Genomic DNA, 25,288 nt, shown 5'->3' on the forward strand with positions numbered 1-25,288 from the left:
TGTGAGGATGGCGCAGGACCAGGCAGTGTTTCATTCTTTTGTACGCAGGATGGCTGTGAGTCAGAACCGAGTTGAGGGCACCTAGCAACAACAGCAAGATAGGACTGCTCTCAGGTGGGGTTTTTATTTACACTTGTTTGAAAAAATCAAAGTGCTTCATAACTAGAAACTCCTCTGAGTTAGATTGTTGTCACTACTAAGCTTCACTGACTCTAACTTAAAAAATTTTATAAACGATACCTATAGTGTAAGAGACTGCTCAGTTTAAAAAAAATAGAATTACATTATTATAGCTATCTTAGAATTGTTGAGTGTTGGAGAAATACATAGGAGAGACATGGGTTTTTTGGTGTTTGGGGGGTTACATGTACTATAAAAAACAACAAACCCATTGCTATCAAGTTGATTCTGACTCATAGCGATTCTATAGGACAGAGTAGAACTGCCCCACAGGGTTTCCAAGGAATGGCTGGTGGATTCAAACTGCCAACCCTTTTGGTTAGCAGTTGTAGCTCTTAACCACTTTGCCACCAGAGCTTATAGATGGATGTAAACGGAGGATTTGGTTTCAATAGAAAAAATGTAATTTATATTATATAAATGATAAAATTTGCTTGAAAGTACCTAAAGTTGGTTCATTGAAGAACAGTTTTGTTTGCTAGACTGTCTTAACGTTATCTCTAGGTAGATGAGGATCAGACATCCAGAAAGTTGAGCCATTTGCCTAGTTGAGGAAAGTAGAGGGTTCTCATAGCAGGAAGGGATCCTGCTACATAAACAATCCCAGAAACTATTGTGGTGTGTACACAACTCGAAGGTGATAAGCACCTGATGGAGAATTCTTTGGTAAAGCAGTCTAGCCAGACCGGATTTCTAAAGTTAGCCACAGACTAAATGAGCATCTGCAAAATCTACTTTCAAAATGCTGGTTTTTTGACTGATGATAGCATTTTTTTCTATAGAAGAGTCAAATTGGCCAGTTTATTTATCTGTGAATGTGATGAACTTATTTGACTGTTTAGACCCACACTGCCCTATCTAGAACTACTAAAACCTGAGTTAGCTAGGTTATTTCAATAGTTAATGTAAATCAAATCGAATTGTAATAAAAACTCCATTATCATGAATAGGTAATTTATGACTCCTAAGTCCTGATGTGTTTTTGAACAGATTGTCTCAATTAAAACCTCTCTGTGGCAGATATTTTTTGAATTTTACATGATTTCATCTAACATTTAAGATTCTCCTTATTGACAGTCAGTACCCATACTATCATCTTAATAGCCAGTTTTTTTTTTTTTTTTTTCCTAACTCTCAGTTGGACAGACCTTAAATATTCAAATACCGGAACAGTGTCCCTGCTACAGGAAGTGTTGAGATGATGTTATTTTGCTTAGAGAGGGTTGCAGAAAGATTCCGAAGAGAGATCATAACTGAGAAACTGCTTAGCTTCTTAGATCCTGAATAAGACCTTTACAGAATGGTCTAATCATTTCTTTGAAATAAATACCTAAACTAGCAGGTCTGTGTTTAAATACAGATACCAAAAACAAGCAAACCACCACCAACAACAAAATAAAACTAACCTGCCTCCTCCACGTACACGCACATCGTAAAGTCGGGCTGTTGTAATGTTGTTCACTGTTTTGCATTTTCCATGCCTGTGCCACATCAATAGTGTAACTGACTGTGGACTGTTTTTTATAGACCCAAAATAGTTGACTCCAAATTAGTAATACTTAAAAAAAAAAAAAAAAAAAATTTTTTTTTTTTTTTTTTTTATTATTATTCTAGAATACATTGAAATTCAGTTTCGGTGGCTTTTCACTAGCCTTTATTTACATAATACTGAAATGTTGTAAACCACTGACTTCAATACCTGATTAAAAGTAATAGGTGTAGCAAAAATATCTTGTGATAATTGCAGACTAATTCAGAGACAGGGCAATTTTCCAGAGAAGCTTGTAATAGACTGCTGAGACTAAAATACATAAACAGTATATAACTCTAGAATATAGAAAAAGGAAATAAGTGATCATTGTTATCATAAGAATGTTTTTCACCTTGTTATCTTTTTTTATGTATGTGGTAAATATATATATATGTACACACACCAAGACATTTGCCACTTCAACACCTTTTTATCGTTTTAAAATACTGATTGCCTCCTAACGTTATGGGACAGCTCTGACTGTCTTAGGACAGTAAGTGAAGGAGATAGATTCTTGACTCTTCTATTTTTTTTATTTTTTAAGATACTTGATATTTTCCTCCTTCTAGTTGGGTGTAGTCTTCTGGGTGCTACCCTGGTTGTAATCATAAAAACAAATTCCTGCACAGCTTCTTGTAATAGATTTGACCTCTGTGTTAGCTGCTGTTTGTACTAAGTTTTGATTTCATAACTTGTTATTACTTTTTGATATTATCGAATTACTTTTTATAACTGAGATTTCTGTGGGTTTTTCTTTTTCCTTACAGTTTCATTAGGATAGAATTTACTAGACCTTTGAAATAGGCCAATTATATTAAGGTGCTAAGCTACGTATGACCTTAAGACAACTAGTATTCTATTTATTTATAACTTCTACCTCATCTTCTAACATAAAATTTGATGTAACTAAGGGAGCCCTGATGGCACGGTGGTTAAGAGCTCTGCTGCTAATCAAAAGGTCGGCAGTTCAAATCCACTAGCTGCTTCTTCGAAACCCATGGGGCAGTTCTACTCTGTCCTCTAGGGTCGCTGTGAGTCGAAACTGACTGGATGGCGTCTAACAGCAACAACAACAAGGGAGATAAAGAAGTAGATAGTCTTTTGCCCTCACACTCTGACTGTGTAAGGCTTTTCTTGCTGTTAGGAGAAATTTCAAGCTTCTTAAACTCAACCAAATGATTAAGCACTTAAATACTTTTTATATATGTGTATTGCAAAACAGATTCTTTTTGGGTCATTCCCAGCGATTCACTGCCATTAAAGAGGATATATTTATTTTAATGGAGCCCTGGTGGCTCAGTGGTTAAGTTTTCAGCTGCTAACCAAAAGATTGGCAGTTCGAATCCATCAGCCGTTCCCTGGAAACTCTGTGGGGCAGTTCTACTCTGTCCTATAAGGTTGCTATGAGTTGGAATGAACTCAATGACAGTGAGTTTTTTTTTTTTTTAAATTTATTTTAATATGCTGTAGCTATCATGTACCTCTCTTCTCTGTGAGTACTCTAGTTCTTTTGCATTCATATATGAAGTTACACATCCTCAGTCTTTTTTCTCTGTGCCTGTTTTTTTTTTTTTTTTTCCTTCTGTTTTCTTTTTTCCTCTTCAGAAATCTGTTTCTTTGGGTAGTTTCACATCCTTGTAATTTTAAGAGCCTGGGAGACTTCTGTGCGTCAGTTGTTTGGTCTGTATTCAATAGGAATTGTATCACAAAGGAGTGGAACCAGAAGTCCTAGGGAAGAGAATAGTGAATAAAACTGAACTTGGCTGCTTCTGTTGTGTAAAGAATTGATGGACAGTAAATATTTCCTCCACAAATATCATTTGTGATTTTTAAATTTTCTAGAAATTTTAAGCATCAGTGTTCAAAAGAGCTCTTGAAAATTGTCTACTGTTGGGTAGCATTGCCCAAGGGTTAGAACTGGGTTTGACAAGTACACTGTAGAATTTATTCTTTATTCTATTTAATAATCCATTAGACTAGAATAGCATAATCTCTTACCTCACTTGTATCCTCTTTAATGTGGAAGCAAGAATATTAACCCCTCTTTTCTTCAGAGAAATGGCGATATAGATGTAGAATGTCTGAAACTATCTCAAATAAAATAAATTCAGTGGAAATAAAATGGGGCCTCATTTTTACTATAAATCTATTGTACTAAATACTGTTGCTGCTTATAAATGAATTATATAGCCTCACTACTTAATGGAGAACTAAGTATTATAAGAATAATTTAAGAAGTCTATGATTTTTTGGGTCCCTTTAGTTAGTCTTTTTAATAGAATAAATAGTATAGATGTATCATTCACAATTTAAAATTATATGAGTTAATCTTTGTGTTCAAGAGCTTTAAGGCATCTTTCTCTGATAGAAAAATATACATTCTAGATTCTTAATGATGAGTTATATTGCTATTTTTTATAGCAATATAAGTAATATAAATGTGTTGCTATTTTTTAATGAAAGTCTGCTTTTAGGAATAAAATAGTGTTGATATTATTTCTGCATGAATGCATATATTTAATAATTAAGTGCATTACTGTAATGTTTGCAAGTTTTGTGTATATGATTTTGATACAATAACACATTGGTTTAACTTTTACCTGTTTTTGTTATTGTTTGTTATTATTTTATAGTCACTTCAGCTTTAACTTTTAAGATTAATTTCTTTGTAATCATTTTTCAGGGAACCCAAATTGAGATGTCTATTGGAATTATTTTGGGAATTTCAACTATGGCAGGTATTTAATAATAGTAATGTTGTTATTCTCTTGACTATATATTTGTAAAATATTTCAGTAGGTTAGGTTTAGAAGAGAATAATTTTTTGAATAGGTTTACTCATTGAGATGTCTGTTAGTTTATCTCCTTAATACTGTTCTTCCTCTTAATTTTGTGTTTGTAGCACTTTTTTTCTGAGAAACTTTAGGTACTTTTCTTTGTTAATGGGTAACAATACTCTGCTACATTGACTATGTTAAAACAAATGTTTCTCTTAATTAAGTATGCTACCCCCAAAACCTCTCTATTAAATTATCTTTCAGTTTGGTAGAAAAATTAAACCAGGAAATTCAAGATTGAAAATCTATTTTGGCTTCATCTTCTTTTCCTTCCACCATTACTATATTCTTTTTTTTAAATTTTTCTTTTGTCTGTCAGAAAGCTAAAATCATGAACCTTCTGGTTTTTGCTATTTTCCTGGCTGTGTCCTTATTAGGTGAGGCTTCAGGCCACCTTTCTGAGCCTCAGTTTCCTTAAAATGGGGTAATGTTACCTACATTTCCCTCTGGGTAAATAATGCGTGCATAATGCCCGACACTTAGTAGAACTCAGTGTATCTCAACGCAGTTTTCAGAAAGAGCTTTGAATTTTTTTTTTAAAAAGTACCATTTTATTCTGTTTTTGGTGCAAGTTTATACAGCAAATTAGGTCCCCATTTGACAGCTTCTGCACAAGTTGCTCAGTGACATGAGTCACATTTTCACGGTGCGTAAGCATTCTCATTAATTGCATTGTGATTGTCCCACTACTGTGTTCTTGAGGAAGGTGAAATTCGAGAATGGTTCTGTGTTGTGTTTGTTGTAAAGAAAGCATGAAGTAGGTGAGTTAATGAAAAACAGCATTTCTTCTTGTCTTTCTTGAATTTCAGACCTATATATTTGCCTTTATTCTTCAACTTCCAAATATCCAAATTCCTTTAAACAGATGGAGCCCGGGTGGCCCAGTGGTTAAGCATTCAGCTGTTAACCAGAAGGGCAGCAGTTCAAATCCAGTAGCCGCTCCTTGGAAACCCTATGGGGCAGTTCTGCTCTGTCCTGTAGGGTCTCTATGAGTTGGTATCGACTCGACAATGATGGATTTTTTTTTTTTTTTAACAAATATTATCTCAAAGATAAAAGACAAAATATTATTATGTAGGTGTTTTCATATCTAAACCGAAACTGGCTGCTTAAACAGAGAAATACCTACTGCTTAATGGAGGTGGAATACTATAATCTCAGAAGAATTGTGCCTATTTCAGACTGTTGAGATTCAGAGCTATTCAGTGAATTACTATGGATATAGTGTTATAGTTTGAGAAATGTGAGAACTCTTCCAGACCAGTGTTTTATTGATCACATAATGATATATTGTAACAATTTTCTGACTTACATAACAACTCGTCATTTTTCAATCTTTTAGCTGCTGCTTTGGGAAATCTTGTATCAGATTTAGCTGGACTTGGGTAGGTTCATTCGTTTATTCATTTGTGTGTGTGTGTATTCACTTTCTTTCTCCTTCCTCCCCTAATTGAGAACCATGGCCAAAAAAAAGTAAAATGTATTTTTCTCTTTGTGTTTTAGAACTAAAATTTTAAATTTAATATTCTAAATCAGTAGGACTGAATCTACGTTGTGTATCAGAATTGCCCAGGGAACTCGTGAAAATATAGATGCGGAATTGGTTTCTATGGGTATGTGGCCCTGGCATTTGTGTTTAGTAATCTTTTCAGTTGATTCTGATACATATATCCCCCCCACCAAAAAAAAAAAAAACTATCATAATCCAATAAAAACTTCAATCTAAGCAAAATTCAATTTTCATTTACTGAAGTACTAATGTGCAACTTGTGAACATTCTCAAGGATGAGACAGGATTTAAAGCAGGGACCCCCATCCTCATAACCCTTCATTCCTCTCCTGCTAAGCTCAAAGATAAAGAATATGGCCCAAGTTTGAGGATACTTACTGGGCATGTTTTCTAAAGAGTAGAACTTTCAAAAGGAATAGTGATCAAAATATATGTAGGTTTGGCTTTTGTTTGTTTTCTTTATGTGACAGGAATGATGAGACAAACAGGATGTCTATTTCCTCAGAAAAGACCCAACTTTTTTTCTTTTTATGTCCTCCCTTCTGAGTGGCAGATGACCTGGGGCTGCTTCCTGAATTTAGGGAAAGCTTGGGGTGTAGAAATTAGACCAGGTTGGTGTTAATTAGGTATTGTGATAAGTATACTGTCTTTCTCTGTCACTGGGTTTTTTCTTCCTTCTTTGGCTCAATAGAGTGGTAAATTTTGAGATTTAATTTTGGGCTTGGTAGGAGTCTACTTAGCTGTATAAACTAGGTAAAGGCAGCTCTTGTGATCTAACTCTAAATTAGACTCTGCACTGGATTTTTATCCAAAGCTACTGTTAAAGGTTCTTTGCTTTGGAGCCAAGGCAGAAATTTTATATTCCTGTAATTTCTGGCATAAATCTGTCGTGATTAAACGTTCCATTTTCTAGTTCCCAACATTAAAGGTTAGTAATGATAATATTGTAGCTACTGTGATAGCTTCCTGATATATTTGATAGAATCAAATGATCTAATAGATTTTTAAGCCATTCATTTTTAGATTGCATCATAAAACTATTTTTGATTAGAGATGAAGATTTTGTTGGGAGTTGTATATTTAAGAACTGCTACTCTGCTTTTTTTCTGATATCACATTCTACTGATTCTTAGATATACATTTTTGTAATTTATCATATCTGATATGGGGATTCATCTTATAATTGATGGCATGCATACTTGATTTTTTCTTATAGTTCAGAAAATAAGATTATGTTCAATTAGTGAAGTTGACTTAGAATTGATAAAATACTTGACATTGCTCTGAAAATTCTAGACTGTTTTTCTTAGTATATGAGTCAAATGGATTTTTGAAACTTTTGCTTTATGCTGCCAATTATAAATTTATATTACAAGTTAAAGTGCTTTGCTTTGAATTTGACTAAGTGTAGAAATTGTAAATGTTAGTAGATTATTTTTATATCTCCTGAGTTGGTCTGTTTTTAGTAATGGTAGAGAATAATTTCACTAAGTCAATGCTTAATCAACCTACGTATTAAATATATTAATATAAAGATATTTTTAAGTGGATATATATTTATATATAATAAAAAACGAAAATTAAAAAAATGTTTAAGATAATTTCTAGAGTGCCAATTACAGGTATAAAATTATGTTGCTTCTATTTGTAGTAATTAGTTTTTTGCTGTCTGAGAATGTTCTGCCTTCTTGGTTTGTTTTTTAAGACTTGCAGGCTATGTTGAAGCTTTGGCTTCCCGGTTAGGCTTGTCAATTCCTGATCTCACACCAAAGCAAGTTGACATGTGGCAAACACGCGTTAGTGCACATTTGGTAAGTACATTTTTTTTTTTTTTTTTGGTATAGTTCATGATAATGAATTTGGGTTGCTAGGGCAAGACAGTGTATCATTCAGTCCGTTGATAAATTTTGAAACTAAAATTGATTTGAGTGAAGTTTTTAACAAAAATTGTCTAGACTGTGGCAGTTATCAGAAGAAAAGTTTTTTCTTTTTTAATTGATTTCTTATTTTTTGTAGGTGTTCTTGATTTTTTAAAAATTCTGTATATAATTCAGTTAATGTTGAAGAGTTTCTGTTATGTGCTAGAAGCCAAGGACATAAAACGAGAAACTAACTATACTTGTCCTAGGAGAAGTTATTTAGGTAGAGAGCATACATGTAAGCAAATTATAATCTAGTGTGACATTTGCAGTAATAGAAGTGTGCACAAGATACACAAATAGCCCAAGTAGAAGAATTAATGCTTTGTGGGAAGAAAGTTCGTTTGGTGGGGAGATTACTTGGCAATTATTGGATACATTTACCAGGTACACAATAGCATTCTGGGTATGTTGATTAGCAAGTACAAGGGCATGACAAAAACAGGGTGTGTTGAGAAAAGGCAAGAAGTTAGACATTGCTGGAATATAATATGTAGGAGTTGCTGGTAGAGCAGCAATTGAAAACAGCGTTGAAGAATTAAGCATGAATTAGATAGGAGAGGCATTATATTTTTTATGGTAAGGAGCTTGAACCTCACACCTAGATAACGAGAGCCAGCAAAGAGTTTTAAAGAGGAAGGAAACTGGGTGGATCATGATGCCACCAAGTAAGTCAAGGAAAAAGGAAAAAGAACTAGCTCGTAGGGGGAAACAGTGAGTTCTGTTTTGGGCATGTTGAATTTGAGATGCTAGTAGGACATTCAGACAGTGACACCTAATAGGCATTTGGATTAAAGGTCAAGAGCCAGAGAGGTTTGAATTAGAGATGATGGGTATCATCATTCATTCATTCAACCAATATTTATTATTTACCTACTATATGTCAGGTGGGAAACCCTGGTGGTGTAGTGGTTAAGAGCTATGACTGCTAATCAAAAGGTCGGCAGTTCAAATCCACCAGGCACTTCTTGGAAACCCTACAGGGCAGTTCTGCTTTGTTCTATAGGGTTGCTATGAGTCAATGAGTCGGAATTGACTCAATGGCAACAGGTTTGGTTTTTTTAGTGTATGTCAGGTGAGGAGTCCTGGTGGTGTAGTGATAAGTACTCGGCTGCTAACTGAAGGGTCAGTGGTCTGAACCCACCAACTGCTTCACAGAAGAGAGATATAGCAGTCTGCTTCCGAAAAGATTACAGCCTTGAAAACCCTATGGGGCAGTTCTACTCTGTCTTATAGGGTTTATGTGAGTCAGGATCAACTTGACGGCAACAGGTTTGGTGTTTTGGCTTTATATGTCAGGTATAGATCTAGGAGTTTTGAATATACCAGTTAACAGAAAAGATCTTTTTCCTAGTGTATCTTTCCTCTCCCAGTAGAGGGGAGACAGACAATAAACTCGATGTTGTTGTTAAGATACTAGAAAAAGAGGAGAAAACTAAACCTAAAGCAAGCAGAAGAAAGGAAGCAATAGAGGGAAACTTAAATAGACAATAGAAAAAGAGTAAGGGTCAGTGAAACTAAAAGTTGGTTCTTTGAAAAGATAACAAAATAGACAAACTTTTAGCTAGATTGGTAAAGAAAAAAAGAAAGACAAATTACTAGAGTCAATAATGAAAGAGAGGATGTTATACCAACCTTATAAAATTCCTAGAAAAATAACAAACTATGAAAACTGACTCCAGAAGCAAGAGACAATCTGAAAGAACTATAATAAGTAAAGTGATTTTATTAATGATCAAAGAACTACCTACAAAGAAAAGCCCAGGCCTGGATGGCTTAACTGATAAATTCTACCAAACATTTAAAGAAGAATTAATACCAATTCTTCAATTCTTCACAAATTCTTACAAAAAAATAAAAGAAAGAACTCTTCCCAACTTGTACTGTAGGCCCGTATTATCCTAATACCAAAACAAGACACCCCAAGAAAATGACAGACCAGTATTTATGAATATGGATAGAAAAATCCTCAACAAAATACTGGCAAGCTGAATCTAGGAATGTAAAAAGAGAATTAGACACTATGACAAAATGGTACTGTTCCAGTAATGCAAAGTTGGTTTAACATCCCAAAATCAAAATAATATGCCATATCAGTGCAATTAAAAAAAAAAATCACATCTCAGTTGATGCAGAAAAATATGTGACAAAGCTCAGTACCCTTTCATGATAATAACACTCAGCAAACAAGGAATAGAAGGGAACTTCCTCAATCTGATGAAGGAAACCTGCGTATTTATTGGTGAAAGACTAGATGCTTTCCCCATAAGATCAGGAACAAGACAAGACTAGCTGCTGTTGCCACTTTTATTAAACATTGTACTAGCGGTTCTAGCTAGGGAAATTGGACAAGAAAAAGAATAAAAGGTATTCCAGATTGAAAAGGAAGGGGTAAAACTATGTCTATTCATAGATGATATGACTTGTATATAGAAAATCCTAAGGAATCCACTAAAAATTATTAGAACTAATGAACAAGTTCAGTAAGGTTGCAGGATACAAGACCTACATACAAAAATCAATAGTATCTCTAATACAGTTGCAATGAACAATCAAAAAATAAAACTAAGAAAACACTTCCATTTATAATAGTATTAAGAAAAAGAAGAGAACATTTAGGAAAACATTTAACAAAGGAAATGCAAAACTGATACTTTGAAAATATAAAATATTGTTGAAAGATATTAAAAGAAGATCTAAATAAATGGAAAAACATCCCATATTCATGGACTGGAAGATTTAATGTTCTTAAAATGACAATACTCTCCACATTGATCTATGGATTCAATGCAATCTGTATTAGAACCCTACTAGGCTTCTTTATAGAAATTGACAAGCTGATTGTAAAATCATATGGAATTGTAATAGACTCAGAATACCCAAAACTTGAAAAAGAAGAATATAGTGGGGGAGATTCACAATTCCCTATTCAGAACTTACTACAAAGCAACAATAATCAAGATGGTATGGTACTGGCACGAGGATAGACACGGAGACAATGGAATAGAATTCTGGCAATTTGGCGTAAAGCTTGGCACTACAGTTAGGATCAGGAGAAGTTTATTTTCCTGGAATCTTATCACGTAATTGATAATTCTGTTTTCTTTATATGTTATAAACAGGTCCATTTCCCTTGTTCTAGACAAGAGTACCTCAGTTGCAAAGCTAGTATTTGTGTATTTATTCTCTCTGTGTTTTGATAAATTCCTCACCAGCATGTGGAAGCAGTGATCTTTTTCCTTAGTTGTTGACTCTGTTATATGTTAGGATCCGATTTTTTACTCCGTAATATAACATTTTGCTCACTAACAGTATGAAGTGTTTAAAGTTAGTGATTCATGACATAATATAAATATGAAATTTATCTATAATAGAATAAATGCAAATACATATGCAAGTTCCAATTGACATAAGTTGTTTTTAAAACCTCATTTGTTAATGTGGTTATTTGAAACTTGAGAAATGTTTTCTTATAGAACTATATAACAGATATAGTCAAGTTCCCAGGCTAGTCCCAATGTAGTTAACCATAGGACCTAGAGTATCATAAAACCTAATCATCACATAAAACACCTATTTTTACAATGGGAAAATGTGTTTCAGGTCCTGAATCAGGGAGCCAGAAAGGACCGCTCACTTCTTTTCTTCCTCCCAGTACTATTCACATGATATCTGCAGAAGGGCATTGAGATAACCGGGTCAGAGCTCCCTGACTGACATTCCTAAAGTGAAGGGAGAAGAAAGGCTTTGATGGTGTGGACAGTAGTGACAGGCATTTTAACAGAATGGGTGGGAAGTGGAAATGGGGCCTATTGGCCAATGGTCATTTCATATATGTAGGGAAGTCAGGAGTCTAAAATAGAATATAGTTTCTGTATACATATTTGGATGAATACATATAGAAAATGTCATCTAAAGGTCAAAGTAAGACTCTAACATTAGCTTTATCAGCATCTAGAATGAAGAAAATTTCTGCTTATTAAAACTCTGGAGGAGTGATGACTTTTAAAATTTGACATGATGGAAATGACAGACTTGATCATTAACATAAAATATGGGCATATCACTACCACCACCACCAACAACAACAAAAAAACACACTTGAAAAAATTTTTTGGCAAACCACTGTTAAAACATTAATGCCTGCCATTTAAATTTGTTAGGAAACCTGTGGAATTCAACAGATAAATGGGCAACTTACAGGAAAAGGCATTTCACCAAAGACTGCAGATTATGTAGCTGTCATAATAGCACCTGTCATAGTTAATGGCGCTTATTTTGTTTATAAGCTTTTCTCCATACAGCTAACTAGAAGTTCCTGGAGGAAAGGGCAGATTGCATCTGATTCATCTCTGTCTCCCTGGTATCTAGCACAGACTTTGGCACATAGTAAATTCTTAATAAATGTTTGTAAAAAAAAAAAAAAGGGAAAGAAACTTAATTGAAAAGTTTTTAGCCTTGATAGTCATCATAGGGATGAAAATTAAAACAATCATTTCCAAAAATAAAAATTTAAAATTGTAATAGCGTAGGTGGGGTTGCAGAAAAATTGGTGTGTATATAGACATATCGGAAACCCTGGTGGCGTAGTGGTTAAGTGCTATGGCTGCTAACCCAGAGGTCGGCAGTTCGAATCCGCCAGGTGCTCCTTGGAAACTCTGTCGGCAGTTCTGCTCTGTCCTATAGGGTCGCTATGAGTTGGAACTGACTCGACGGCAGTGGGTTTGGTTTGGTTTTGGTATAGACATATACACATGCACGTACATATCTTGGAATTGTATATGTATGTGCAGTTTTGTCGGGGTAAACAGCATAGCAGTGCTCTGAAGACGCACAATGATTCTTAAATGAATTATTGGGGAAGAATTATACGTAGAAATGTTCATTGTTGTGTCAACTTATAATGGTGAGAAAGTAGCAGTAGTTTATAGGGAGAGATTTAAGTAGCTTGTAGACCCATCAACTCAGTGGAATTTAGAAGTTTTCATTTTAAGCTCATGTAGCTGTTTGGAAAAGAATTTATTATAGCATGTGTGGTGATGGGGAGCAGGAAACAAAGCTATATTTGCATAATAATTATACCTACATGGAGTTAGGTATAAGGATCCCTCGTGTCACAATGGTTAAGCACTTGGCTGCCAACCAGAAAGTTGGAGGTTCAACTCACCAGCCACTCCATGGGAGAAAAGGCCTGACAATCTGCTTCTGTAAAAATTTCAGCCTAGGAAACCCTATGGGGTATTTCTCCTCTGTCCTGTAGGGTACTGTGAGTCGAAATTGACTTGATGACACAATAATAACAATGGTATAAAAAACCTGTACCATCGAGGTGATTCTGACTTGTAGGGATCCTATAGGACAGAGTAGAACTGCCCATAGGATTTCCCAGGCTGTAAATATTTATGGAAGCAGACTGCCACATCTTTCTCTCAAGAAGCAGCTGGTGGGTCTGAATTGATGACCTTTCGGTTAGCGGCCGAGCTCTTAACCACTGTGCCACCAAGACTCCTTTAGTTAGGTGTACAGAAGGACAAATATTGAAAAGGAGTATACATAATGGTAGCAAATATATTGAGAGTAGTGGGCTAGGTTTTTCCCACTACCTTCTGTTAAAAAATATATATGCAATTTTAAGTGTTTTTCTACTTGAATGTTTCCTTAATGTTCTTTTTATGGCAATTTGAAGAAAACATTTTTCCTGCTCGCTTTTCAGAACTTTAAATACGATTTTTTCTAGAACCTTTTGATAGCTTATTTTTATACTTACACAATTACGATAAGAAATACAGCCTCAGTTGAATTTTGTAGTACATAAACCAAAAAGACCCAAACCCATTGCCATAGAGTCAATTCCGACTCATAGCGACCTATAGAACAGAGTAGAACTGCCCCATAGGGTTTCCAAGGTGCGCCTGGTGGATTTGAACTGCCGACCTTTTAGTGAGCAGCTGTAGCTCTTACCCACTATGCCACCGGCATTCTTTATAGTACACAGTAATCCTCTGTTTTCATAGATACGTAATTAAGCAAGCGTTCATCTTTCAGGGATAAAATAACTTTTTTATTTTCCATGTTCTCTCTTGTTTCCTTAGGGCAAAGCTGTTGGGGTGGCTGTTGGCTGCGTATTAGGAATGTTTCCTTTACTTTTCTTTGGAGGAGGTGAAGAAGATGAAAAACTGGAAGAGAAAAATTAACCTTCTTAGAATACCTATAAAAAGATGTAAACTAATGTACCTCAATTATTAAATATGCTGTCACAACATTTAGGAATTAATACAGTAACAGTGTATAGATATGGGATCAAATAGTTCAGCATGTATTATGGAAAACACTAACTTACTGTGGCGTGGTCTCCCTAGGACATCTTTTTTAAAAATGGTTTAGTAGTATTTTATGTAAGTTGTTGAAAATACTTTTTCATCACTGACAGTCAGCATTTTTCCTTTTCCTTTTCTTTCTTTACACATCAAAACCATTATTTACGTATCAGTCATTGATGTACCGGACTGACTTGAGGTTTGCCTGTTTGTTACTTAATATATGTACATGCATGAAAGCATTTTTGTTGTTGTTGTCGTTCCCTGATAGTTACAATTGAACCTGAAGATTTTTCCAAATTATTTAAGATGTTTAATATCAGTTCAAGATTTTTTTTAACTCTCTTTTGGCAACATCAGTTTTGTACTGTTTCATGGTAAACATATCTACTCATATAATTTCAGTCATTTTCCTAATTCTCACATTCACTTAAGATGGACACGATTTTTAAAGTACTTTGTTGCTCATTTTAATTCTCTGACCTCACTGTCTTTAGAGCCAGAGGTTGAGAAGAATGACCGTTATGGCCTCCCTGCTGCATAAAACCACGTACGTTAACAAGGGTACTTACTTCTAGTTGACTTTTTTATCTTTTATTTCCCAGTTTTGAATAATTAGATGGTGAGTTCTGACTCCTTGAGATGAAGAAAGTTATTATTTTAGAGTGTTTTTAATAGGGACTGTGGGATTAGGGTGAACTAAAGGATTTGACCTGTCTCTTGGAAATTATGAAGCTAAAAAAAATTTTTTTTTATTAAGTAGAAAATGGGACCTTTTCTACTTGCATAAAAAAGCTTTTTATACAAGGTTTTCTACTTGTATAAGAAGGTTTAGGCTATAAGTGATGCTGAAGAGATGTTTTTAAGAAGGTTTAGGTTATAAGTGATGCTGAAGAGATGTTTGTAAGGTTAGAGATATAAATTATATTTGAAAAGGATTTTTTTCCCAAAGTGTTTTCTTCTCATCTGAATTGAAGGAATCTGAATACTCTATACTCATAATCTTGATGGCATTGTATCTTGTTTCGTGAATTTTATTTCTGTTTAACTTCTTTTGAGGTGAAAACTAAATATTTTATACTTTGTTTTTTTTGCTATATAGTCTCATAGTCAAAAATTACACAGGAGGAATCCTTTCTTCCTTTTTTGGTCTTTGTACTTCTTTTGTGGTATTTAAAGTATATTCTGGGTTGAAGTTATTTATTTCTAGTCTTGTATTTCTGACTTTAATATAACCATGTATGAATCATTTAATTTTAATATTCTGAATCTTTAAAGTTTTTTTTAGCATGTGGCCTGTTACACATGCTAAAAAAATTATTCTTATTTGTAAGAATAATTAAACATCATGGAGGAAATTAAATTTATTATTGTTAAATTTAAATTAAAGTTATGATTTTGGCAACTGAAATCATTCATGCTGCTAAAGAGATGCAAAAGAAGAGAAACTCCTAGGATAGTTGTATGTACAGCAGCCTTACAGTTCTATTTGCACATGTTAGAGCTCTTCTCTTCAGGGAAGCTACTTTTTTCCACAAAGCAATTTGTCAGGAATTCTCTCCTGTGCATTTCAGAGTGATTTAGTGCTATCCTTTTATCATAGACTTTGAGGAAAAAAAGAAAAATGAGTTGTACAGTATAAAAATAAATATGTAACATTCGTATTATACACAAAAATTTGACAGTTTCATTGGTCAAATCAGAATTATAGAACTTGAGATCTTAAACAGAATTGTGGTTTGTATAGTCCACATAATTCCACACACATATACCAAAAAAAAAAAAAAATTTTTTTATGTAAATGTTTAAGTGCTTTTGTCCCTGACTCGTATACTGCTAGTCCTTTCTGTTTTCTAAGAAGGTATTTTATTGTGGTGCTTAAAATCTTATCTCAAATCCCACATCCAGAAATCTCACCCCTATAAGTTTAGAAAGGGCTTTTAGTAATTGATTTCTTTTTTTGCTTTCAAACATAATCCAGTCCTACAGAATCTGTCAGTTGAACATCTTCAGAATGACTTAAGGTGTTAAAACATGTTGAAAGATATTTTATTTTGTGGACAAAATAAAAATTTGAATCATTCAGGTAATTAATAAAAAGAAAAAAAAGAAAAGGAGTCGTTTTGTGGTTGACAGAAGATCCACATTAGTCAGGATTTTAGCCCACGCTGGCATGGTGCTGTGCACAGAGTGATTTCTGAAGAGCTGTTCTCCTTAATAAGGGTAATGATGTCATGTAATCATTATTTTATGTTACTTGTCGCAGTTTTCAAATTGAAACTGGAACTCTTTGTTTCTCATATTAGCTATTTCTCTATTAGAAGCACTAGAACTGTGGTTAAATGTGACAGGAGCTACTTTACTACTGTTTGAAATTCACGTTGTCCATGTTTTATGACTCATTGACTTGACGATGCATGTAAATTGAGTGCATTTTGTTGCCACTGTATGTTAAATGGTGACCAATGTTTTTACAGAGACAAATTGAACAAAAAAAAAAAAAACATCTTTTAAGAAATCTGTTATGTGGTTTTGATTTTGAAATTTGATTTTCTTCCTAATCTCAGAGGGTCCCTGGTTATCCTGGTTATTCCATCACTAAAGGAAATAGGACTCATCAGTACAGAATTGTTATAAGGGTTGTGGAAATGTCCCTGAGAGTAATTATTTACCACCTTCTGATACCCACAATTGTGACACAACACTACAGAGTGTGAGAGATGGTGATCCTATGTTGAGATAATTCGATCTTTTAATAGGACATCAAACAAAGCTCTAGAGATACTGGAATAGATTACACTGATGGGTATTTACAGCAGAGATAGCTAAGCTGTTTATATACTAATGCCTCATTTACTTTATTCCTTTTCTCTGTAAGATGAATTTTGAAGGTAATGAAAGTTTATCTTTAAATAACAGAAGTTTGCTTAAACCATTTTAAAGTAACTTTTTTAATTTTAGAAATATATTTTCTTGCCTTCTTAACACAGTATATTAAATGTAGTGTAACATTTTTCTTAATGGCTTAGCATCGTCTTGATGGACATTATTATTGTACTGTAATGCCATACCTTGGGAATCCAGTTTTCATGGTTTTTTTCATTTTCCTTCCATATTTTGCTGCTTTCCCTTCTGGCAACTGCTCTATCTCCCTGTTTTGCTGGTTCTCAGCTATATGGACTTAGGAACAAGATAGCCAGTCTAACTATACATTGTTTGGGAAATTTCAGAAAATAAGCTCTGGAGCCTGAGTCTTATCTATGAGTTAATAATAAATAATGTTAGTGCCCTTTTATTAAGCACTTATTTGTTGCTATGTGCTATACTGTTTTACACATATTGTTTCATTTTATCACCTTAATACTAATGTTGGCTGGTGCTATTATTATCCCCATTTTATACTGGTGGTAAATTGAGGCGTGGAGAGGTTAATTTGCCCAAGACATTGCTGATAGTAAGTGTCAGAGCTGGGACTGGAATCTAGCTTCGTCTAAATGTAAAACCTATGTTTTTAACTACCATGCTCTTGGGACATCAGTTGCATGGACTTTATACTGTCTGTTCTCTGCTTAGGTTCCTCTTTACCTCCAGATTCAGAGAGTCATTTTCTCATCTATAACCTAAGGAAATTGTACTTATAATCTGAAGATTCATTTAGTAAATCCTGTGCCTTTAACTACATGCTGGCTGCAGCGGTGAACAACCAGAGCGTCTTTACCCTCACGAAGCTTATTCTTTGGGGTTTGCAGGTGGGGAAAGAACACAGAGAAGCAAATATACACTCATGATTTCACAAACAGAACAGCTTTGTGGTTTTATCTCACATTCTTTTGGTATCCTAAACCAAAGGTTTTCAAACTTTTTTGGCCTTAAGACCCCTTTACTGTCTGGAGAAATAGTGAGATCCCCAAGAGCTTTTGTTCATGAGGGTTATATAATTATTTACTATATTAGAAATTAAAACTGAGAAATTGCAAAAATATTTAATTAAAATAACAGTAATTCATTTCATGTTAACATAACTAATACAGTACATATTTTATGAGAAATAATTATTTTCCAAAATAAATTTGGTGAGGAGAGTAGTATTGTTTTACTTTTTTGGCTTAATGTCTAGTTTAAAAGAAAACAGATTCTCACATCTGTTTGTACATTCACTCTGTTTAATATGTTGTTTTGATTGAAGTATACAAAGGAAATCCAGCCTCACACAGTAGTTGGAGAAGGGATGAATATTTTAATAGCCTTTTTAGATGACTTTGGACTCTTGGACACTGCACCAAAACTGAAACAATTGGCACTTTTCTAAAAGATAAGTTGCAGTGTGAATCCAAAACCATATCAGTGAATTTCATATTCAGTTACATTAAAATCCATTAATTTGTCTTGTGTTGGATCTTTTCCTGTGTGTGATTTTACATGATTCAGCATTTGGAAACTATTGGTTCACTGAGTTAATGTAGCTCTTCCAAATGTTAACACATTGCATTATATGAAATAAAAAAACATCATATTTATTAGCAACACAACCAGTCTCACCAACCTTGAGAAGCTCGCAATCTCAGAGGGCAGAAACAAGGTTTCCAAAATTCTGCTTTTCACTTAAAAGCTTAAATTTTATAATTGGCAACAAATATTGTCAGTTGTTTTCCTTGAAGTGACAGTTCAATTAGCTCATTTTCAAGAAAACGTCTGCCAGATACTCAAGTCTGGATAACCTATTACAGTTTTACAAATGCTTTTCCTCAAGACAGCCATCATGTTTTGGTATCTCCAGAGGTGCTTTGTGCACAATTTTCTGTTTCGTCATATAGAGTCTCAAAAAGACATTTACTTATGAGTCAAAATTTAAGAAAGAATTTTTACTGCTTCATCAAGGACACTGAGTGAATACGACCTATTTGTAAGCTGTGAGTGAATGGTAATGAAGAATACGGTGACTGCTAGTGCCCTGATTTATTCTAAGGTGCTGGTGCTTTTACCCATCATTGTGGTGCACACGTCACCCATGGTGAAAAAGACAAATAATGTCTTAGCATATCATGAAAATAGTTTTGACCTCACAGACTCCCTAAAAACTCCACACACACAGCTGAAAGAGAAGCTAGGATCTTTCTCCATTCTGAATGACTTAAGTGTATAGCCAAAAATTGGAAGAAGGGAAATACATGTTAGGGACAACTAACAGTCACACTCTACCTCTTTGGCTACCAAGTATGTGTGCCTAACCTTTCCAATATGGAAGACACTCACCTATCCACAAGGGAATGAACTCTAAGGCTCCATCCCATGACTGCATCCCACACTGGAAATGTACCACTCTCTTTATCAGGTCTTAAGATGGCTCTTTAGTATCTAATGATTTATAAATGAAAAGATAAAATAACTATAATATGTTTGAAGGAATTATGGAAAAAAAACAACTGAAAAGATGAAGGCTTTCACCAGAACATTGGAATCTAAAAAACAAATGGACGTTCTAAGCTGTCCTAGAACCACATTCTAGCCCTTCTAGAATGGGATACACTGTGTGAAATTAACACATTAGATGGATGTAATAATGGATTTTTTACAATAAAAGATAGGATTAGTGAACTGGAAGACAGATCAATAGAAAAAATACGTATTGAAATATAGGGAGAAAACAATAATGGAAAAGAGCCGTGTGCACACAAAATGTGTAGCAAATGTGTAACTGGAGTCTTAGAATACCGTAGGAGTAACCTTTGATCAAGCTCAAAATCAAAGCAGAATAAAGAAAAATAAATCATAGTAAACCTGCTGCAAACTAAAGACAAAGAGAACATCTTAAAGGCAACCAAAGGGAAAAAGGACACATAACTTTCAAAGAAACAAGATTAACAGCTTACTTCTCCCACAGAAACATTGAAAGCCAAAAAAGATAAGAGAATAATACTTTTAACGGGGCTGCAGAAAAGAAGTGCCAATCTAGAAGTCCTTACCTAGCAAATATATCTTTAAAAAGTGAAGATTAAATGAAGATGTTTTCAGACAAACTAAAACAGGGAATTTTGCCAGAAGCCTTGCAAACACTAGCCAAAAGAAAGCTAGTGATGTTATACTGGTATCAAAGTGAAATTTATGGCTGGCCATCTCACTTTCTTAATGCTATCTATTGATGCACAGAAGTTTTGAATTTTAAGGAAGTCCAATTTATTAATTTTCCTCTCTATGATTAGTACTGTTTGTATCCTATGTAAGAAATCATTTCTTAATCTTGAGAATATGAAGATGTTCTACAATGTTTTCTTCAAAAAGATTTGTTTTACCTTTCATATTTAGATCTGTAGTTCATCTGGAATTGATTCTTATATATTGAGACAAAAAATACATTTTTCCATATATTCATATTGACTTAGTGCCATTTAATGAGAAGATAATTTATTCCCCACAGCTGTACAGTGTCAAATTTATAGTAAATCAAGGGTAAATCAACAATGTAGTTAAGTCAGGAATAATAGCTCCCCAAAGATATCCATGGAACCTGTGAATGTGTTACATAACATGGCAAAAGGAACTTTGCAGATGGAATTAAGGTTATGGACCTAAAGATAGTTTATCCTGGATTATCAAAATGAAGGCGGAACAGTCAGCCAGAGAGATGCACTAGAAAAAGGGGCAGGAACAATTCAAAGTGTGAGAGGGCTTGACCTGCTGTTGCTGGCTTTGAAGATGGAGGACCATGCCATAAGCCCAGAAAGGTGGGTGGGCTCTAGAAGCTAGGAATGGCCCTCAGCTGACAGCAAACAAGGAAATGGACTTCAGTCCTACAACTGCAAGGGAAGTGAAGTCTGCCAACCTGAATGAGCAAGGAAACATTCTCCCTAGAGCCTTCAGAGAGTAACACAGCACTATTAATAACTTGATTTTAGCCTTATGAGGATTTAAGCAGAGAAACCAGCCACGTCCACCAGACTTCTGACCTACAAAACTGTTATTAAAGTTACGTTGTTGTAAGCCACTGAGTTTGTGGTAAATTGCTACAGGAACAATAGAAAAAAATACATATTGAAGTGTATGTGTTGTTGTGTGCCGTCAAGTCAATTTCGACTCATAGCTGCCCTATATAGAGAGAGAGAGGGGATCTCTTTTTCTTCTGAATTCTCTATTCCATTGGTCAGTTTGTCTATACTTGTATCAATTACTGTAACTACTTGATGTCTTAATTGACAGTTTGATAACTGGTAGTATAAGTCCTTCAAATTTGTTTTTAAGATTACCCATGTTTTCTTGGAAGAAGGACAAGCAGAATGCTCCTTAGAAGCAAAGATGGCAAGACTGCGTCTTACATACTTTGGGCACGTTGTCAGGAGGGATCAGTCCCTGGAGAAGGACACCATGCTTGGTAATGTACAAGGTCAGTGGAAAAAAGGAAGACCCTCACGGAGATGGATTGACACAGTGGATGTAACAATGGGCTCAAGCATAACAATGATTGTAAGGATGGCACAGGACTGGGCAGTGTTTTGTTCCGTGGTACATAGGGTCACTACGAGTCGGAACCGGCTCAATGGCACCTAACAAGAACAACAACATGTTCTTCTTGGCCCTTTGTGTATCTGCATAAAATTTGGAATTGGGTTGTTGAAACCCAGCCCACCTCCCCCACATCACTTTTTGCTTCCATTTAGTACTTACCAGATGTCTCAGTTATCTATTTCTGTACAAAAACCATCCCCAAACTTAGTGACTTAAAACAATAATTTATTACTTCTCACATTTCTGTAGGTTGGCTGGGCAGTTTTTCTACTGGTTTTGCTTGGGATCACTCATGTGGCTGCAGCCAGCTGGTGAGTTGGCAGAAGCTGGAAGGTTTAATATGGCCTTGGCATAGAGGGCTAGAAAGCTGGGCCCTCTCTTACCATGTGATCTCTCATCAGTTAGTAGCCTAGCTGAATCTTCTTTACATTGCAGCTGGGTCCCTAGAGAGAAAAAATAAGCTTACACCATGTCACTCCTGTCACTTTCTCTTGGTCAAAACAAGTTACAAAGCCAGCACAAATTCAAGGGGATGCAGAAACTGATCTGACCTTTAGATGTGAAGAGTGGCAATGTTGCATTGCAAAGGGTCACAGAGATGAGTTATTCATTGGAGACCATTATTATAATGACCCACCGTTTCAGATCATGCCTTATTGTGGGTATTTTTTGTACCTTTGTCTCTTCATTACAATGTAAGTTCCTTGAAGGAAGGAATTAGATCTTATTTACATTTGTATTTCCCTAATAATAATAACCAACATTTTTGTAGCACAAGAAGTAAAGTCAATACAATCTCCAATTTTATAGATGAGAAGAACTGCATAGCTGTTAAGCCACTAGACCTTTACTCAAATACAGCTTTCTCGATTCTAAATTCTTGGACTTTTTTTTTTTTTCCTTTTAGATTTTAGAACTCTAGGGTCACATTCCCCATACATCTGTCAGTTTGTTGTACTATGGTGGCTCTGTGTTGCTATGATGCTGGAAGCTATGCCACTGGTCTTTGAAATACCAGCAGGGTCACCCATGGTGGACAGGTTTCAGCTGAGCTTCCAGACTAAGACTAGGGTATTTTACTTGGATCCACAATCAAAGCCTACAGAAGTAGCCATCAAGAAATCAAACGATGCATTAACTAGGAAAATCTGCTGCAAAAGACCTCTTTAAAGTGTTAAAAAGCAAAGATACCACTTTAAGAAGTAAAGTCAGAATGCTCCTTAGAAGCAAAGATGGCAAGACTTCCTCTCACATACTTTGGACATGGTAATCAGGAGGAAACAGTCCCTGGAGAAGGACATCATTCTTGGTAAGCAGACAGCGAAAAAGAGGAAGACCTTCAACGAGGTGGATTGAGACAGTGGCTGCACCAGTGGGCTCAAGCATAACAATGATTGTGAGGATGGTGCAAGACTGGGCAGTGTTTTGTTCTGTTGTACACGGGGTCGCTATGAGTCTGAACCAACTCGATGGCACCCAGCAACAACAAGAGTGGCGTCATTATGTTAGGCAGCTGAAGAGAGCAGTGGATAATTTAGGCGTTTATAATTTACAGAGTATACTTTCTGATGGTTGGTGCCATGCTTTTAGTATTTGAATTTCCCTAAGTAGAAAAGCAAAGATGTTAGAAGAACAATACTTAAGGTGCTTAAAATAAACGTCCTTCATTTGTTCCAAATCCTTTCCATTTCTGAGCAGTTACATTTAGAGAGAAAGAATATGTTGTAAACAGCTCTGCCAAAAGCTTGGTCCAAATTCTGTAGTCTTTCCTCTAAAAATCACAGCCAGTGTTTGCCTGTCTGCTATTACACATTACCCTTTGCGTGCCATCTGATATTTGGCATGTTTTATAAACAAGCTGAAAACTCTAGGCTGAATCCTGGCTACATTCAGGTTTTATAATTATATCTTTCTGCAATATTCTTCCCACTCAGACAGCTAATAAATAGCGTAACTAAGATTCAGCCTTTCTCTTTGTCTCTACAAAATTTAGAAATGCAAAATTCAATTCAGAAAAATATTTGCTGTACTCCTACCAATATGTGCTCAGGGTCCAGCAAGGAACCAGATTGTGAGAGAGGGGTGAGCCAGATAAATTGTGAGATCCAATCCCTTTCCTTGAGGCTCTTAGGATATTAGAAAGATGAGCAATCTTTGAGTAATGTGCAAATTGCAGAATTCTGTGATTCTGAGTGACTCATATAGTTCACAGTGTGGCTGTTAAGTTCTTGTATTGCATTTTAGTTTTTTGTTTTTACGTAATTCAATATAGTGGGCAATATAGTTATTTTGACACTATATTAATCTTTACTCTGCAATAAGACTTAATGTCCCCCAAGTAACCATTTAAATAAAAACATTGAATTATTGCATTTCAGGAAGAGTAAAAAGGATATGTAGCAAACTTAGAGGACAAGTTGTCAGTTTAGTTCAAATTAGTGATTTGTCCCTTTCCCTGTGATCCACGGCCTCTGTGGTTACCATTAACACGTTGTTTTACATCAACTGTATCATTCTTCAACACTGAGCTTCTGACAGGCAAAGGGTATTTCTAATTCATTGTTGTGTCCTTGGTCTTTACCACAATACCATGTGATAGGTTATCCCTCTTCCTACATGGGATTTTTTTTTGTCAATCAGCATCAATTTTGAACCTATGAAGGCTTGATAAGAGTGCCGTAAACTCATTAATGGACAGATTTAAACTACTTGCCCATCTTCAACACTCTTTTTAAGCCTTTGTCATCTGCTTCTGAGGGGAATGGTTGCTGCTGGTAGACCTGGCAGTCGGTCATATGGGAAGCTGTACTTTTACAGATGAGGTCCTTTGCTTTTCCGAAGCAGCGTTAACACACAAACCATGAGTGACCTGATATCCAGGTCCTTGGCCTCTAAATCCCAGGCTCTTTGCTTTATAACTCTTTTTCAGGAGTTGGTAGTTCCACAGACATCTACTGGGTCACACAAAAATGCCTGATTCCCTTGTTGCTATGGGAATAGTTGAATGCCTTGTTTCTGAAAGTCTTTTTCTTAAGCCTGGTGGGGAATTTTGCTTTAAACAAAAATAGCCCATCTCTGTCTTCTCTCTAGAGTGCAGTTTTCAAAATTACACTAAAGCTGAAGAAAGGAGAATAGGTATTGAGACTGGCAGCATTTGGATGCTGCAGAAGTGGTACTGCAGTAGAAAGATGAAAGGAAATATTAGATTGGAATAAAAACCCAAAACCAAACCCATTGCTGTTGAGCCGATTCTATCATAGCGACTCTATAGGACAGAGTAGAACTGCCCCGTAGAGTTTCCAAGGAGTGCCCGGTGGATTTGAACTGTCGACCTTTTGTTTAGGAGCTGTAGGTCTTAACCACTACGCCACCAGGGTTTCCTAGGTTGGGATGTTTAATGGATTGAATTGTGTCCCCCCAAAATACATGTCAACTTGGTTAGGCCATGTGTAGCTGTCCTCCTTTTTGTGATTTTCCTATGTGTTATAAATCAT

At 35.3% G+C, this 25,288-nt stretch overlaps 1 protein-coding gene across 2 annotated transcripts in view; it reads left to right on the forward strand.

Moving 5' to 3' along the window:
- Positions 1 to 24,124, forward strand: part of TMEM65 (transmembrane protein 65) — a 68,721-nt gene extending 44,597 nt beyond the window's left edge. Inside the window, exons 4-8 of one of the 2 annotated variants that reach the window (XM_049854354.1) lie at positions 4,395 to 4,449; positions 5,891 to 5,933; positions 7,764 to 7,869; positions 14,070 to 14,197; positions 14,792 to 24,124. In XM_049854354.1, the coding sequence (XP_049710311.1) occupies positions 4,395 to 4,449; positions 5,891 to 5,933; positions 7,764 to 7,869; positions 14,070 to 14,171 (306 nt within the window). In that variant the 3' untranslated portion in view covers positions 14,172 to 14,197; positions 14,792 to 24,124. Of the gene's footprint in view, positions 1 to 4,394; positions 4,450 to 5,890; positions 5,934 to 7,763; positions 7,870 to 14,069 lie in introns of both variants that reach the window. The other variant, XM_049854353.1, reaches the window with a different exon arrangement.
- Positions 24,125 to 25,288: the final 1,164 nt, after the last annotated feature.

Source organism: Elephas maximus, chromosome 15 (assembly GCF_024166365.1).
Source record: "Elephas maximus indicus isolate mEleMax1 chromosome 15, mEleMax1 primary haplotype, whole genome shotgun sequence".
NCBI classification, from domain to species: Eukaryota; Metazoa; Chordata; class Mammalia; order Proboscidea; family Elephantidae; genus Elephas; species Elephas maximus.